Genomic DNA, 13294 nt, shown 5'->3' with positions numbered 1-13294 from the left:
AGACTTAGTTGCTTTGAGTGTACCATTTTTGTCCCTGGTGAATAACCTTTTTGCAAATTTGAATGGGTCTTTACAAAAGTTAGTTCTCGCACAATCCTTTTTGAGGGTTTTCTGTAGGCGCTCAGCTCTGTACAATGTTGCAAGCTTATCTTTTATGACCCTTTGTAATAGATTGAGTCCCTCCTTCTGACTTTGTTGTGCTCTCCACCACTTCCTCAGCTGCTTCCTTTCTCTAACTAAGTGATCAATCTGCTGCTGCCGTCTAGACTTTACAGGAATAGTTTGTACTTTCTCCTTTCTTTTTTCAACTCCAAACCTCTCGCTTCCATATCTGTAGATGGTATCCCCAAATTTACCCAGCTTCTTTTCGACTGTTCCACCTAACCTTTCCAACGCAAGACAGAGATCTGTGTTTACTGTATCCCACGCTGTTTTCTCAGAAGCTCAGCCATTTAACTCCAGGCTTGGAGTTTCTTTTCTCTCTTAAGCTGGTTCATCTGACCGGGTTCACAAGGATCATTAGGTTCATCACTAGTTGTGTTTATGCAAGTCCTCCTCTCATCTATGACAGGGGTGCTGATATCCTGAGAAGTGTGGTTTGCTGCTTGTAACTGGATTTCATTATACTGACTTGACTGGCTTCGTAAAAAGTACTGATCAATGCGAGGCCCTTGTTCCGTCTCCCTCAAGCATTTCATTCTCCACTGATCAATCTTTAAACCCCTAACCATTGTCACTTTGCTCCAGCCAAAGACACAAACCTGGAACTTCATGTCTTTGCTAATTGCAGATCTAGAGCTAGTCCTTTGCAAAGTACTCTCCGTTCTCATATCTGTTTCCTTTCCTAAGTCGTTAACCGTGAATCAACCATGAATCATCTTCCGTCCCTGCTCTACAGCCATTTTTCTCTTTAATTTTTTAGAAGCCTCAGGCGAGTGTCTCCAGCTTTCTGTTCCATTTGAAAACACAGAGCTGGATACTGCCAGCTAGGGTGGTTAACCCCTGCCAGCCCCAATGGGGTCTATTTCCTCCTGTTAGCTGTCTCTTCAGGCTGTCACAAGATCTTTCCCTCGTGACCAGCTGCACCACTCACAGCAGCCACTGGACATATCCAGATCTTCATGAGAGTACGTGTTAAAACTTCATGCTTCTAGCAGTCTGCAAAGCTGCAAATACTCATTCTCATTTTGAAACAAAATGTTTTAACAACAACTTTCCTCAAACGCATGCTAAGATAAACTAGAAGGCTTAATTTATTCTTAGCACAATTCTGTCCTTGCGATCCACAAAACGGCATCCATCCAGAAAAACACAACAGCAGCGTTCCTTCGTGTTGCATGGCGTCTTGCAAAAACCAAAAAGCTGTTCACTGAAACTGAGCTTTTAAAATCATGTGCTATAGATATGCTGGAAGAAGTGCTAAATCATGACTAAAAAACTAAAAAAATTACCAGAGAGCTGGTTAAACAAATTCCATTGTCTGATAACACCTCCGTTAGAAGGGTTGAGGCGCTTGGGGATGACTGTTTTTCATCTCTACTTTCTGATCTGAAGGAGGCCAATTTCATGTCACTTGCAGTTGATGAATCATGTGACAAAACTGACATTGCCCAGCTTTCCGTTTTTGTACGCTTTTTTGTCTTTGACAGGAGCTGTTATGTCTGATTTCTTTGCATGAGCACACTGATGGTGAAGTAGTTTTTGAAGAACTAACCAAGTTTTTTGAAAATAACAAATTTGAATCTTGACAAAATTAACTCTGTCGTTACCGACGGGGCTCCGTCTGTGCTCGGCTCTCAAAAGGGCTTAGTTAGACGGTTGCTGCTGTAAACCCGATAATCATGTCAGTCCATTGTATAATACACCAGTCCGTGTTCTTCGGAAAAGGAATAGTTATGCGAGTCATTAATTTCACCTCGGGAGAACTCTAGTCTTCAGCATCACTCTTTGGGACCCTTTTGGAGGATATGTCAGCTGCACACAAAGATCTGCTACTGCACAATGATGTACCTTGGCTTAGTAAGGGAAAAGTACTGGAGAGAGCAACAGAGAGAGCGAGAGAGAGACAGAGAGAGAGCGAGCGCTGCAGGACGAGATCCGTGTTTTTTTAGGTACCCAAAAAAAGCCAAAAGGCAAGTGCCTTTCTTCAATTTGTAAATGACAGCGCGGCGATGGCAAAACTGTATTTTCTGTGTGACACCACTTCCCATCTAAAACCAGCTCAATATACAACTGCAAGGCCAAAACCAGGCTGACCTTTACCAGACTGTAACAGCCTTCTGTAGCAAACTGACTTTTTGAAACAGACTTGAGTGGAAGGACATGTGTGCATTCATGACACGGTTGATTGAAAATTTTTCTGCGTGTTTTGAAAACTTTAAATTCTCCAGTGAGCTCCTTTTATTTCTCCGCCAACCATTTTCTGTATCTGCAAACAGACAGTAGACTGCAGAAGCAAATAAGCTGCTTCCTTCATTGGACGAGGAATCTCTCCTTCTTGAGGTGGTGGAACTTTTAAACACAGAAGTGCTCAGAGCCCAACACAAAGACGTAACCCTGTGTGAATTCCGGATCAGTGTCATTCCTGAATCTAAATTAAAATTTGCCAAAGCTCTTGCGATGTTCTTGCTGACAATGTTTGCATCCACCTATATTTGCGAGTCAGGCTTCTCCACGATGAATCTAATTAAAAACCAACAGACAAGTCGGACAACAGATGAGCAACTGAATCCACTTTGCCACGTCGTCTTACCAGCCCGACTTCAGAAGGCTGGTATCTACCCGTCACTAACACTTTTCTCATTAAATCGGTGAGTTCTGTTTTTTTGTAAAGAGCAAAAGAACTGAGGTTGCAAAGCTGTGGTTGCTATGCTCGAACTTAGTGATCTCAAACTGTTTTTCTTCTTCAAATACAAAACTAATAACGGGTCTTAACACTTAAATTGTGTAAATCTAGGCCTAAGTTGCATTAGCTTCAGATACACGTGTTGTGGTTATGGACATTATTGTTTGATCTTAAATGCACACTCTGACAGAAAGACAGTGATTCTTGTTGGTAAATCTCACTCCCGATTGTGAAGGCGCTAAGTAATGGGAACAGAGTACCATGGACTACTTCACCTGATACTTTATTCCGAGGGTTAAAAGGAAGTCGGTCATTTAGAAATGGGGTGGAGCTTCGGTACACTAACTCAACGACCCGGAAGAGAAATGATGTGGCAGCTGTGGATTGGAGGAGCAGCTGCAATTGTTTACCAAGGGGTCATGAGTGACGGTATAAGTAGAGATCGAAGCGACATAATCTGTTCCTTCGTTTTGGTTATTGGTAAAAGAACTAGAGGGACCTGTACTGTGAGTGTTTGTTTGTTTTTGTCTAATTGTTGCTTGTTATTTTTAGACAGCTAACATTCCGGAGCTGTCGCCAGAGGCCGGCACAAACCTGGAACAGCACTGCACTCCTATCACCATAAACTGTATTTGTACCACAATCACTAATTCACGCAGTAAACGGATTTGTGTATGTGTTTTGAATTTAATGTGGAGATACAATAAACAGGACTATTATTTCAGGACCAACCTGGGGATTATAAAGTAAGTAATACAAGCTGATGCATTACTTACCAGCATTATTATTTACTGTTTGTTTTGCCGTCAGGCACTGGATATAAACTAAATAAAACAAACATTTGCACCTGGATTATAATTGTCTGTCTGTTCTTTGATCACCTGCACCTGCACACTATTAACCACTTTGCCACACACACACATATCTTTTTAATTAGTTGTCCGGTACAGCGGTGGGAAAGGGGAGGGGGTTGCATTGTAAATTCTTATCTGACTCGCTGCTTCATGTCATTCATTGAAACTGGCCCGCGGTAAAAAATAATTGGGGACCCCTGACCTAGAGAATTGAAGCACTGTGAGTGTCCTGTGATCCCACCACCAAGCCAATCGGCTCTTTACACTTTGTTGTGGCACTAAGAAGAGATTCCAAAACCCTTGGGAGCGTGTTTATATATATGAATATAATTTTTGGTGGGAGAGAAGAATACCCCCTACACAGGCAAGACAACCCAACTCCACACCTAGAATGCTGTTCCATTCCTGGTTTAAATAAATATATGACTTGGTTCTTTAGGACCTGTCCAAGAGTTTAATTAGTGTAATCATTAAGAACATGGTTGAAACAAAGACCTGGACTGGAAGTGCTGACGTGTTCTACCCCTTGTTTAATGAGACAACATCTGTAAAAAGAAAATGTTGGGGGATTCTTGAGGATTTGTTTATAAAGCATGCCAATTCTAATGTTTTTTGAGAACATCTGTCTCATGGCATGTGGGACTCTGAAATGGCCGATTGGCAGGTAAGGGGTAAAGAATTGAGTGGGCTGTGGAAATGCTGGTTTCTCGATCACTTTACTACCACAAGCACCAGCTGCAAGGCAGTCCCCACAGCTTCATATCCAGCCAGACGCAAACAGCATGAAGGAAAGTTACTTTCATTCTGAAGCTTTCCCTGTGTAAAACTTGGAATTTGTACACCCAAATTAAGGTTAACAGAGACTATAAATGTCACCAACTAATCGGCCTTTGAAAAATGGCTGTTTTTTTTTAATCTTCAGCCAATATGTGTTGTTCATTACAAAGTGCACGAAAGTGCAGCCACTTCAGTCTGTGAGTAATTAAGGGTGTGTTTGAACTGGGAGCAGTATAGTTGGAGCCTGGCCTTGGTAGTCTGTCACTCTGGCTCTGATTCTTCTTAAACCCTTGTCGCTAGACCCAGATTCCTTCAGATGTGAAGGGTCATAAGGTGTCTCATTATTGCCACAAGCCAGACTTGAAGCCTGCACCCTGCAGCCAAATGTACCCTCCACTTCCGACAAGCAGTGACCATAAGGCAGTAAATTGTTCAGGAAACAAAACTTAAAAGGGAAACAAGCATTATTTCATGGATTCCACTTTGAAATGGTGTTGCTTTAGATAAATGAATGTATTCAGCCCTTATAAAAGCTTACCACAATAAATGAGCACAGTAACTTCTGTTGCAATGGTTATATTATACGTTTACCGTAGTTTTCCATGTTTTTTTTTTTTGTTTTGTTAATATGCTTTTATCATGCCTCTCTGTGCTTTAATATGCTTTATTACACTTTGCTATTACTATGGGAAACTTTTTGTGGTACAAATACAGCAAACAAATGCTGCATTCCATAATGATGTACATTCTCTGCACTTTTCTTTCAGACTCCATTGACTGTCTCTTATTTAGATTCCCAAAGGTACTTTTAGCTGTAGGCACACAAACTTCCTTCCCTTGAGAAACCTATTTTTGGCATTACAGTATCCCACATAAGTACTGATTATACTTCTACGTGCAGCGGTAGGCGGATATACATGACATCTGCAGAACTAGTTCATGAAGCGAAAGAGCAACAAAAGCAAATTGTAACGATAACACAACAAAATTGTACACCAGAACATAACAGCGCCTAATCCTTGTAATAATTCAGCGTAACGAGGTTAAAATCAGTAAAAGAACAGACTGCACTTTGAGGAATGGCTTCACACGGTCTGCAGTCAAGGAGAGTCACAAGGCTTTCTTAGATTATACAGAGCAGTAGAAGATTACATTCTTTGAAAGTGGCAGCTTTCAGAGTTTCACTTCAACAGTAAAGGAAGCTCCATCTTGCCAGCTTAACACTGTAAAGCAGGCATTAAAAACTGCAGGTCGCTAGTCTGTGGGGAAAGTCAACAGCTGTAATTGCCGGCCAATTTGCTGGCTGTCAGAATCATTTTTCCGTGTCGTCACCTGGCAACGATAAAAGTCACTGAAGGGGGCGGAGGTGGGATCACTGTCTGCTTGACAGTTTAGATCTGGGCATTGAAAAGAAAAGTACTACTTTAGCACAAACCAGGTTCTTGAACAGTACGACTGTCAGTACATTTAAATGATGATACATACTTCTTTTGCCAGCCTGTAAAGACTGCAAGGCTTGCTTTGCTGAATTCATTATTTGCCGGTATTGTGTATTAACTGACCCCAGGGTGGAAGACCCACGGTTCTAAGACTTGGCCCACCACCCTATTGGGACAGAAAGCCCTGGCATGGAGAACAAAAAGGGTCGGCCGCTGTGAGATTAGCAGCTTCCTGTTTCTGAACAGCCGTCTCAGCAACAGTTTTTTCATTCGCACCCTTTCATTCAATTTGTGAAGATAGCAGTTTAAATGCATAGCATGCGCATTTAATTCAGCATTCTGCGCTGGTCTGCACAAAGCGTGGGAGGCACCTCCACGATGAAACAAAAGCTTTTATTTTATACTTAACAGTAAAACCGTGTATCGTGATTCAACCATGAAATCAGGAATGCATTAGGACTAACAGAATAATTACAATTTGGAATCGTTTTTCCCCCCCTGTTGCTTTTGTGTGGGATGAGCACATTATTGGACATAACTGTGATATCATACAGATGTCTTTAATGGATGTATAGGGTATGGTTTGTATCAGTGTGAACTGCATAGGGTATGGTTTGTATCAGTGTGAACTGCTAAAAGGTTCTTCCGGATTTTCAACAGCCATCTCAGTCACAAAGATAAAAAGTGGCCGATCTATTTCGAGTTCTCAGCCAATTCGTCTACTCAATGAAGGCCTTATTTGAATGAAAAGAATGGCGAGGGCTGCCAAGAAAAACAGCCCGAGGAAGACAAAGTCTTCCAAGACATTGTGAAAGCACTTCATCTTGATGTTACTGATGACACTTTGAAATGCGTCTCCAAGGAAGAACAATACAGCAGGGCTCCACTGATTCAGCTCCCATCTTCTTCAGTTAGCAGGGATGGAATATTTGAATGGTGCAATCTGTGCAATGGTTTACAGCTGTACTACTTCACTGGGAGGTTATCGTTCTTTGACTTTGTAATTTTTCTGAACAATGACTAGGTCACTGAAAATGCTATGCGATTATGTTCTATTATTTTCCTGGTTAATTTTTTTTTTTATTTGTTATTATTCCAAATCATTCACCAGTCTTATAGTTCAGTCAACTGTAATTAATGTCAGCTTTTGAAAATAATTCCATTACACAAGGTTGCAATCAAAGATGCAAAAAAAGAAAACCCAAACTTGACCTCCGTTTTTTCTTTTGAGGAAGACATGGAGCCCGCAGATAAAAAGCTGTGTTTTATTATAATGTAGCCAAGGATTAACATGTTTCATCCCAATTGTATAAGCATTTTTGTAGATGCAATTAAAGGAGTGGCATACATATGGGAAGGCACCTTCTTGTAAACCAATACCTCCTCCACTTTCCTGTTCTAAAGAATGTCCTTGACACGTTTCATCACAACCAGATACACTGTTCTCTAGATAAAAGAAAAATGGTAAACATAAAAAAAGGGTGAAAGGACAAAAATAAAAATGTAAAAACGTCTTTTGAAGCAATATACAATACACCCTCGTAAAACATCCTTCATCCTTCATCCTTGACACCCCCCCCCCCCAAAAAAAAAAGATCATATAAACACACGCTGTCAACATCCCTGTCTGTACACACGGCATGCCATCTCCGAGGTGACGTCAACTCTTTTGTCTTAAACCTCTGAAACAAAAATAATTACATTGCCACAAAGCTAGAAACTATATTGATTGAAAAAAAAAAAAAAAAAAAAAAAAAAAAAAAAAAGAGTTATGTGGGCATGTCTCTGTCGTGAATAAAGGTTTGTTAAGCAACCATACCGCAAAGCAAAATTGATTAAAGAAAAAAAGCAACAAAAAAAAAAAAATTTGAGGATCCGATTAACTTTTCATGTCTGGTTTATTTGGAATAAAAGTTCAGTGTGGGATTCTTGCACGTTGCATTAAGATTTGGTGCACTTTGAAACGATTCGTGTCGGATTGATTTTTTAGAAATGTTCAGCTTCAATTCGGGGTTTGTGCTTTCTGTACTGCGTTTTAAATCCAGCAGTTTATCCCTCATTTTGATGGTCCTTTCAATATAACAGACCCCTCGATATAACAAAAGGCTTGGAACCCAACAGGTTTGTTATAGCAAGGGTGTACTGTACTATTCAGGATTGGGGTCAACAAAGACCAAACAAACATATCCAGTCAATTAAGACTAGAATTTAGCTTGTAGGCACAATGCCAAATTAGTTCCATAGTAATATGATTCTGTAAGTCACACACAACACATAAACTGTAGTACAAATTTATTTCTCATGGGTGGTCGACTTTTTCATTTTCCTTATTAGGGGAAACATTCCTATTTCAGTTTGTCAGTATCCCCTCTGTCACCTCCAAACTTTTTTTTTGTTCCCTTATTATTTTTGGCTTCTCTGGTGTAAGAAAAGAGAATTTCTCAACTGTGATAAACATCATCAAAACTCACTGAAAGATGACTGGAAGCAAAGGCTTTGGAGCCGTGTGCCAGTTCTGAAACAAGAAACGTCATTGGACCAACAAAATATGCTGCTCCTGCTGATACTGTATATTAAGCCTGCCCAATGATGGGTGGTCTTCAATGTTATGAAAACGGTCATGGATCTGTAGACATAATGAAGTCTCTCTGGATCCTGAGTAACCTTGGCAGTGTCAAGGGTTTCCACAGTACTAGGTTTGCTATTTGATGAGGGTAGTAGACTTCCTCTACATTGGATATGAAACAGTTCCCGACTAGAAGAGCCCAACTCGAAAGTTGTCTGGCACTAAGCCTTCTTTATGAAAAGAGTACCACAGATCTTCTTTATTAGAACTTTTTTTCTTAAGGGAAACTTCAGTTCAGATAGAGTGTAAGATGAACTAGGCCTCAAGCTAAATGGAAATGTAACTAAACCACAAAAATAACGCTTATAGTAAAAACAGTTACATTTGTAGAACCCATGGAGGGAAAAAACAAACAGCAGCAGAAAAAAAGTATTTTTGTGCTAGTGTTTAAATAGCATCAGAGAACATAATCTCAGCACACAAAGTACTCTACTGTTACTTACATGATAGCTCATTGAAAAGGTTATTAGGAAAGGCTGACTGAAGAGATCACTCCAACACATTTGTTTTTAAGTGCAAGTTTAAGTAAGCAATAACACAGCACTGGGTGTGAGGCAGAGGCAGTCAAATTCCTTCAGCCACCCAGGAACTGCAGTAATTTCATAACAGCTACACAAGCTGGAGTGTGTTACTGAGCTTATAAAAACTGGGCAAACAAATAATTGCAACATTCAGTCTTCACTCCGATTACAAAATTCCATCCAAACTGTGAGGTAGTGCAAGGATACCTGCAAGGTCAAGTGATCGCTAACAACCCATTTAGATATGAAAATGTACTGTTCGCCTACTACTGCTTTATGAATACTCTACATGAAAATGAATGTAAAGTTTAAAATATATATAAAAGTCAAATAGAAATAAAACATGTGTGCCGTACGTTTTTTGAACAGGTATATATAGTTTTACAGGAGTGATTTGTAAATTTAGTTAATTAATATCTTAGAAAATAATCCTTTAAAAAGTAAAATACCTGTTTACCATTATGCATTTGTCGTTCATACAGAAAAATGTTAAACCTACAAAAATGAGTGACTGATATTAGGTGAGAGTTACTGGAATTATTTTGTTTGCACTATGTACTTTGTGGTAGAGCTGAAACCCTATTACATAAAAACATGACTCAATACTGCCATCTACTGGAGGTTCCATGGAAAAATACTGCTTCCAGATAAATTCACCCTTCAGTTTTTAGAGAAAGTGTATTCCTTTATTACTTTGTGGTGATAACAAATTGGTTAATTCTTTAAAACAAGTCCAAATAAACCAATATATACATTTTTTGGTTAGATTCTATTAAATATCATTGAATGTACTGACCATATACCATAAAATTAACACACATGTAACTCTGACACATGCATTAGTCATTTTGACTTGCCCTATAATTAGACTTATATCTATAATTACGACGCTTACCTTATTGTGGCTATGACAAAACAAACCACCTCTCTGATAAAGGTAACGGATGTTTTTTTTTTTTTAACTATTGTACGCAGTGTCAGCAATAAATAATTGCAGTTATCATAATCTTTGTTATTTTATTATTACTATTATTTATTTCTTAGCAGACTCCCTTATCCAGGGCGACTTACTATTGTTACGATATCACATATTGTTTTACATTTACCCATGCAGTTACCCATTTATACAGTTGGGTTTTTACAGGAGCAATCTAGGTAGAGTACTTTGCTCAAGGGTAGAGCAGAAGTGTCTCCCACCTGGAATTGAGCCAACCCTCCAGTCAACAGTCTGGAGCACTAACCACTACTCCAAAAGCTATTCAGAGCTTTTTAAAAGTTTCTAGTTTAAAGATAGGTTTAGGGAAAGTTTTACCTCAAATGAATTTCTTAGAACTTGCTGACAATGCTTTAGGGGTGAATTAACTCCTTTTAAAGTAGTTTCAGTCTGTCTAGGTTTTACTATTTTGTTAGCATCAAATGTAAAACTATGATTGACGAGTTTGCAAGTGATTTCCACACTGTGTTCCCTACCGTAGACTCTGTCAGTCCTCCCACAGAGACGGACAGCCCCAGCAGGGTGTGGTACTGGTAGGCAGGCATTCCCAGCAGCTGAGTGATACGAGGAAAAGCCTGAGAGGGGGCGTTCCAGTTTAATGTCTCTGCTTCCGAGCTGCAAAAGAAAACACTTGGAAAAGGTAGCCCTGCATCAACAGTATGCAGAACAGCAAATCATGTTATCCCGGTTTAAGGGAAATGCAATATGCAAATAAACATAGAAGAGTATGCCATATGTACCGTAGTATGTTTCTGTTAAGATGGCATGAAAAATATAACGATTGGAAAAGCATGCAAAAATACTGTGCACATCTACCATGGCAAACTTTTAAAAGGGGTTACTAATTGAGTCATACACCAAATAAAACAACACAATCTATATATAGCCTACAGAAGGCTAGAGGCTTCTTAGGAAACTTAAAGGACTTTTTTTAAAGTGCTCCCATGATGCTATTATTATTGTAGTAGTAGCAGTAGTAAAAAATAACTGCATTCCTAATGATAATACAAAATGTAAAACCAAACATTTAAGGTGAAAATACAATACAATACTGGTTGTGGGTGTGAGCCACACAAATCTAATTTGTAAACCAATATCACAAAAGCTTCACAAAAAATATATTTGGGGTTTTTATTTTTGGATTTTTTAATTTCTTAAATCCTGAAAATCACAATAGTGCACTGTTAAAATGTTTAGGTAGTTTTCACATAGAGTATACACTAGGTGTGCAACAATTAATTGATGCATCGATTACTGATCACCTTTCCATAAATTTCCTGAGCTTCGATTACATATTGCTGAATCAATGCACCAAATTAGAACTCAGTTTGTAGTCTCTTGTTGCCGGTTTGAATTAAAACCTTTCGCGTGTCAGAGTGCGCTTCTTTTCGTGCCAGTATGGTACATTACTGCGTTGCTAGGATTCACACTTTAGGCCTCGGCAAATCACAAGTAGGCATATTGTATTCACGTTTTCTTGATTTAAAAATTAAGGCAAAACGTCTTTTTTTATCTACAGATTTAGCTTTTGTTTAAAAGCATGCTGTGTTTGAATTATATGGCAATATTCTATAAAAAGAAGCAGAATTTAGTACGATAATTAAATTAGTCAGGATTACTGCGATTAATTCAAATGTTTTGCTTTGCTTTTGGACATAAAATGTTAACAGTAATGAACAATGATAGTTCAGATAGACATTACTTCTGTTAAAATATAGTATTTTCTACTATTATTACAATATTAACACTAGAACCACAGCAGTTATACTCCTACCTAACACCGACACATGCAGTCATTACAACGGTTACATTTTAAACATCAGTATTAAAAACGAAAGACAAACTACCGGATACAACTCAAAACTCAAGCACGGCGTATGAAATATCTGCACAGCCAAAACACCGCGGTATGGCAACATTTTTTTGTTAAATTCTGCATTTTCAGTGTAACACATACTTACTAGTATGTGTTTTATGAGCCTTCATGGTGGAAAGATACATGGTGTGTGCAAATTTGTTTTTATCTTTAATTCATGTATGATAATTACAAAATCAAGTACAGTATTTAAACTTTTGATTAACATACCTAAACTTGTTATCATGGTTTCATAAATGTTATATTGCAGACTTCACAAATTCCTTGACAAATCCCTGAAGCAAGAGATTAAAACTAGGTGGAACAGTAAGCTGCTTATTCTACTGTAAATTCAAGAGGCCACGCAGTCAGGAAAGATCCAAGATGTGCAGAATGAGAAGAATGAGTTCCAATACCTTTATAATATTGATGAGCGACTGCTGACACATCTAATCAATCTTTTGAAACTATCTGATGAGGCATCCAGACACCTCTGCTGAAAGTTCACTTGGTGTTGCAAACAAAAGTGACTCGAGAGGAGTGTGACTATTGGGCCTGATGACGCTGAAATCATTGCTCCGGTAGATAAGCACGTGCTTTTTTTGTTGTTGTTATCTATTATAGATATTAAGATCTAATTAAGATTAAAATCTAAAACTGACAACTTACCTACTCTTTAAAAAGGTTCCCGTCCTGTTCAACATTGAAACCTCACAAGCTGTTTCGATAAATTACTTAACACAGGATTACGTTTCCAAATGCATCAGAAATGTATATTTTCTACTATGAACATTATGAATTTCTGTAACCTATTTATATTTTTTTTCTTCCAGCTTAAAAGGGAATTGGCTGGGATGCAGCAGATGAAATATTCCATTCATCTGATTTACAAAATATCAACATTCCTAAACCCCAAAATGAAAGGCTCCCTCAAGAAGATAGTAACCTCTGAGGAGTATGAAGAGGCTGTCAACTCCTTGACTCAGATGGTAGAAGCAGGTGCCGAGTCCTGTGGTCCAAAAACAGACGAACACAGTAATTATAGATTACAACTCTCATTGTAAATTTAAAGATTATCCAGTTATAAACATGTACCGCAGTGAGACAATGAACGTTGCTTGTTTTGCTATAATTACATGAAGTATCACTCTCAAGGCCTGCAAAAACACTGTTTGCCAGGCAGCTGGGTAGAGGAGAAGTTGAATTTTACTTTGGTTTTGTTAGCTTTGTGTGGTGTGGTGAGTTGATTATTTTTGGTTTTTGTTTGTTTGTTTTTTACTTTCTTTTAGGTCCAAGTCATGCAAAGAAACCAAAAGTCTGAGCAGAGCAAAAAAAAGGAGGCAGACAGTTTCTTTGCTGCCTGCATCGACAGTTTGCCAGAGG

General features: G+C 38.7%; 1 protein-coding gene across 1 annotated transcript in view; it reads right to left on the bottom strand.

The window, feature by feature from the left end:
* Positions 1-13294, bottom strand: part of tbcd (tubulin folding cofactor D) — a 127163-nt gene that overhangs the window by 26131 nt on the left and 87738 nt on the right. The window contains exon 33 of the mRNA XM_041222121.1: positions 10533-10671. Coding sequence (XP_041078055.1) covers positions 10533-10671 — 139 coding nt within the window. The remainder of the gene's footprint in view (positions 1-10532; positions 10672-13294) is intronic.

This window comes from Polyodon spathula, chromosome 21 (genome assembly GCF_017654505.1).
Source record: "Polyodon spathula isolate WHYD16114869_AA chromosome 21, ASM1765450v1, whole genome shotgun sequence".
NCBI lineage: Eukaryota > Metazoa > Chordata > Actinopteri > Acipenseriformes > Polyodontidae > Polyodon > Polyodon spathula.
This window is presented reverse-complemented; position numbering and strand designations above follow the sequence as displayed.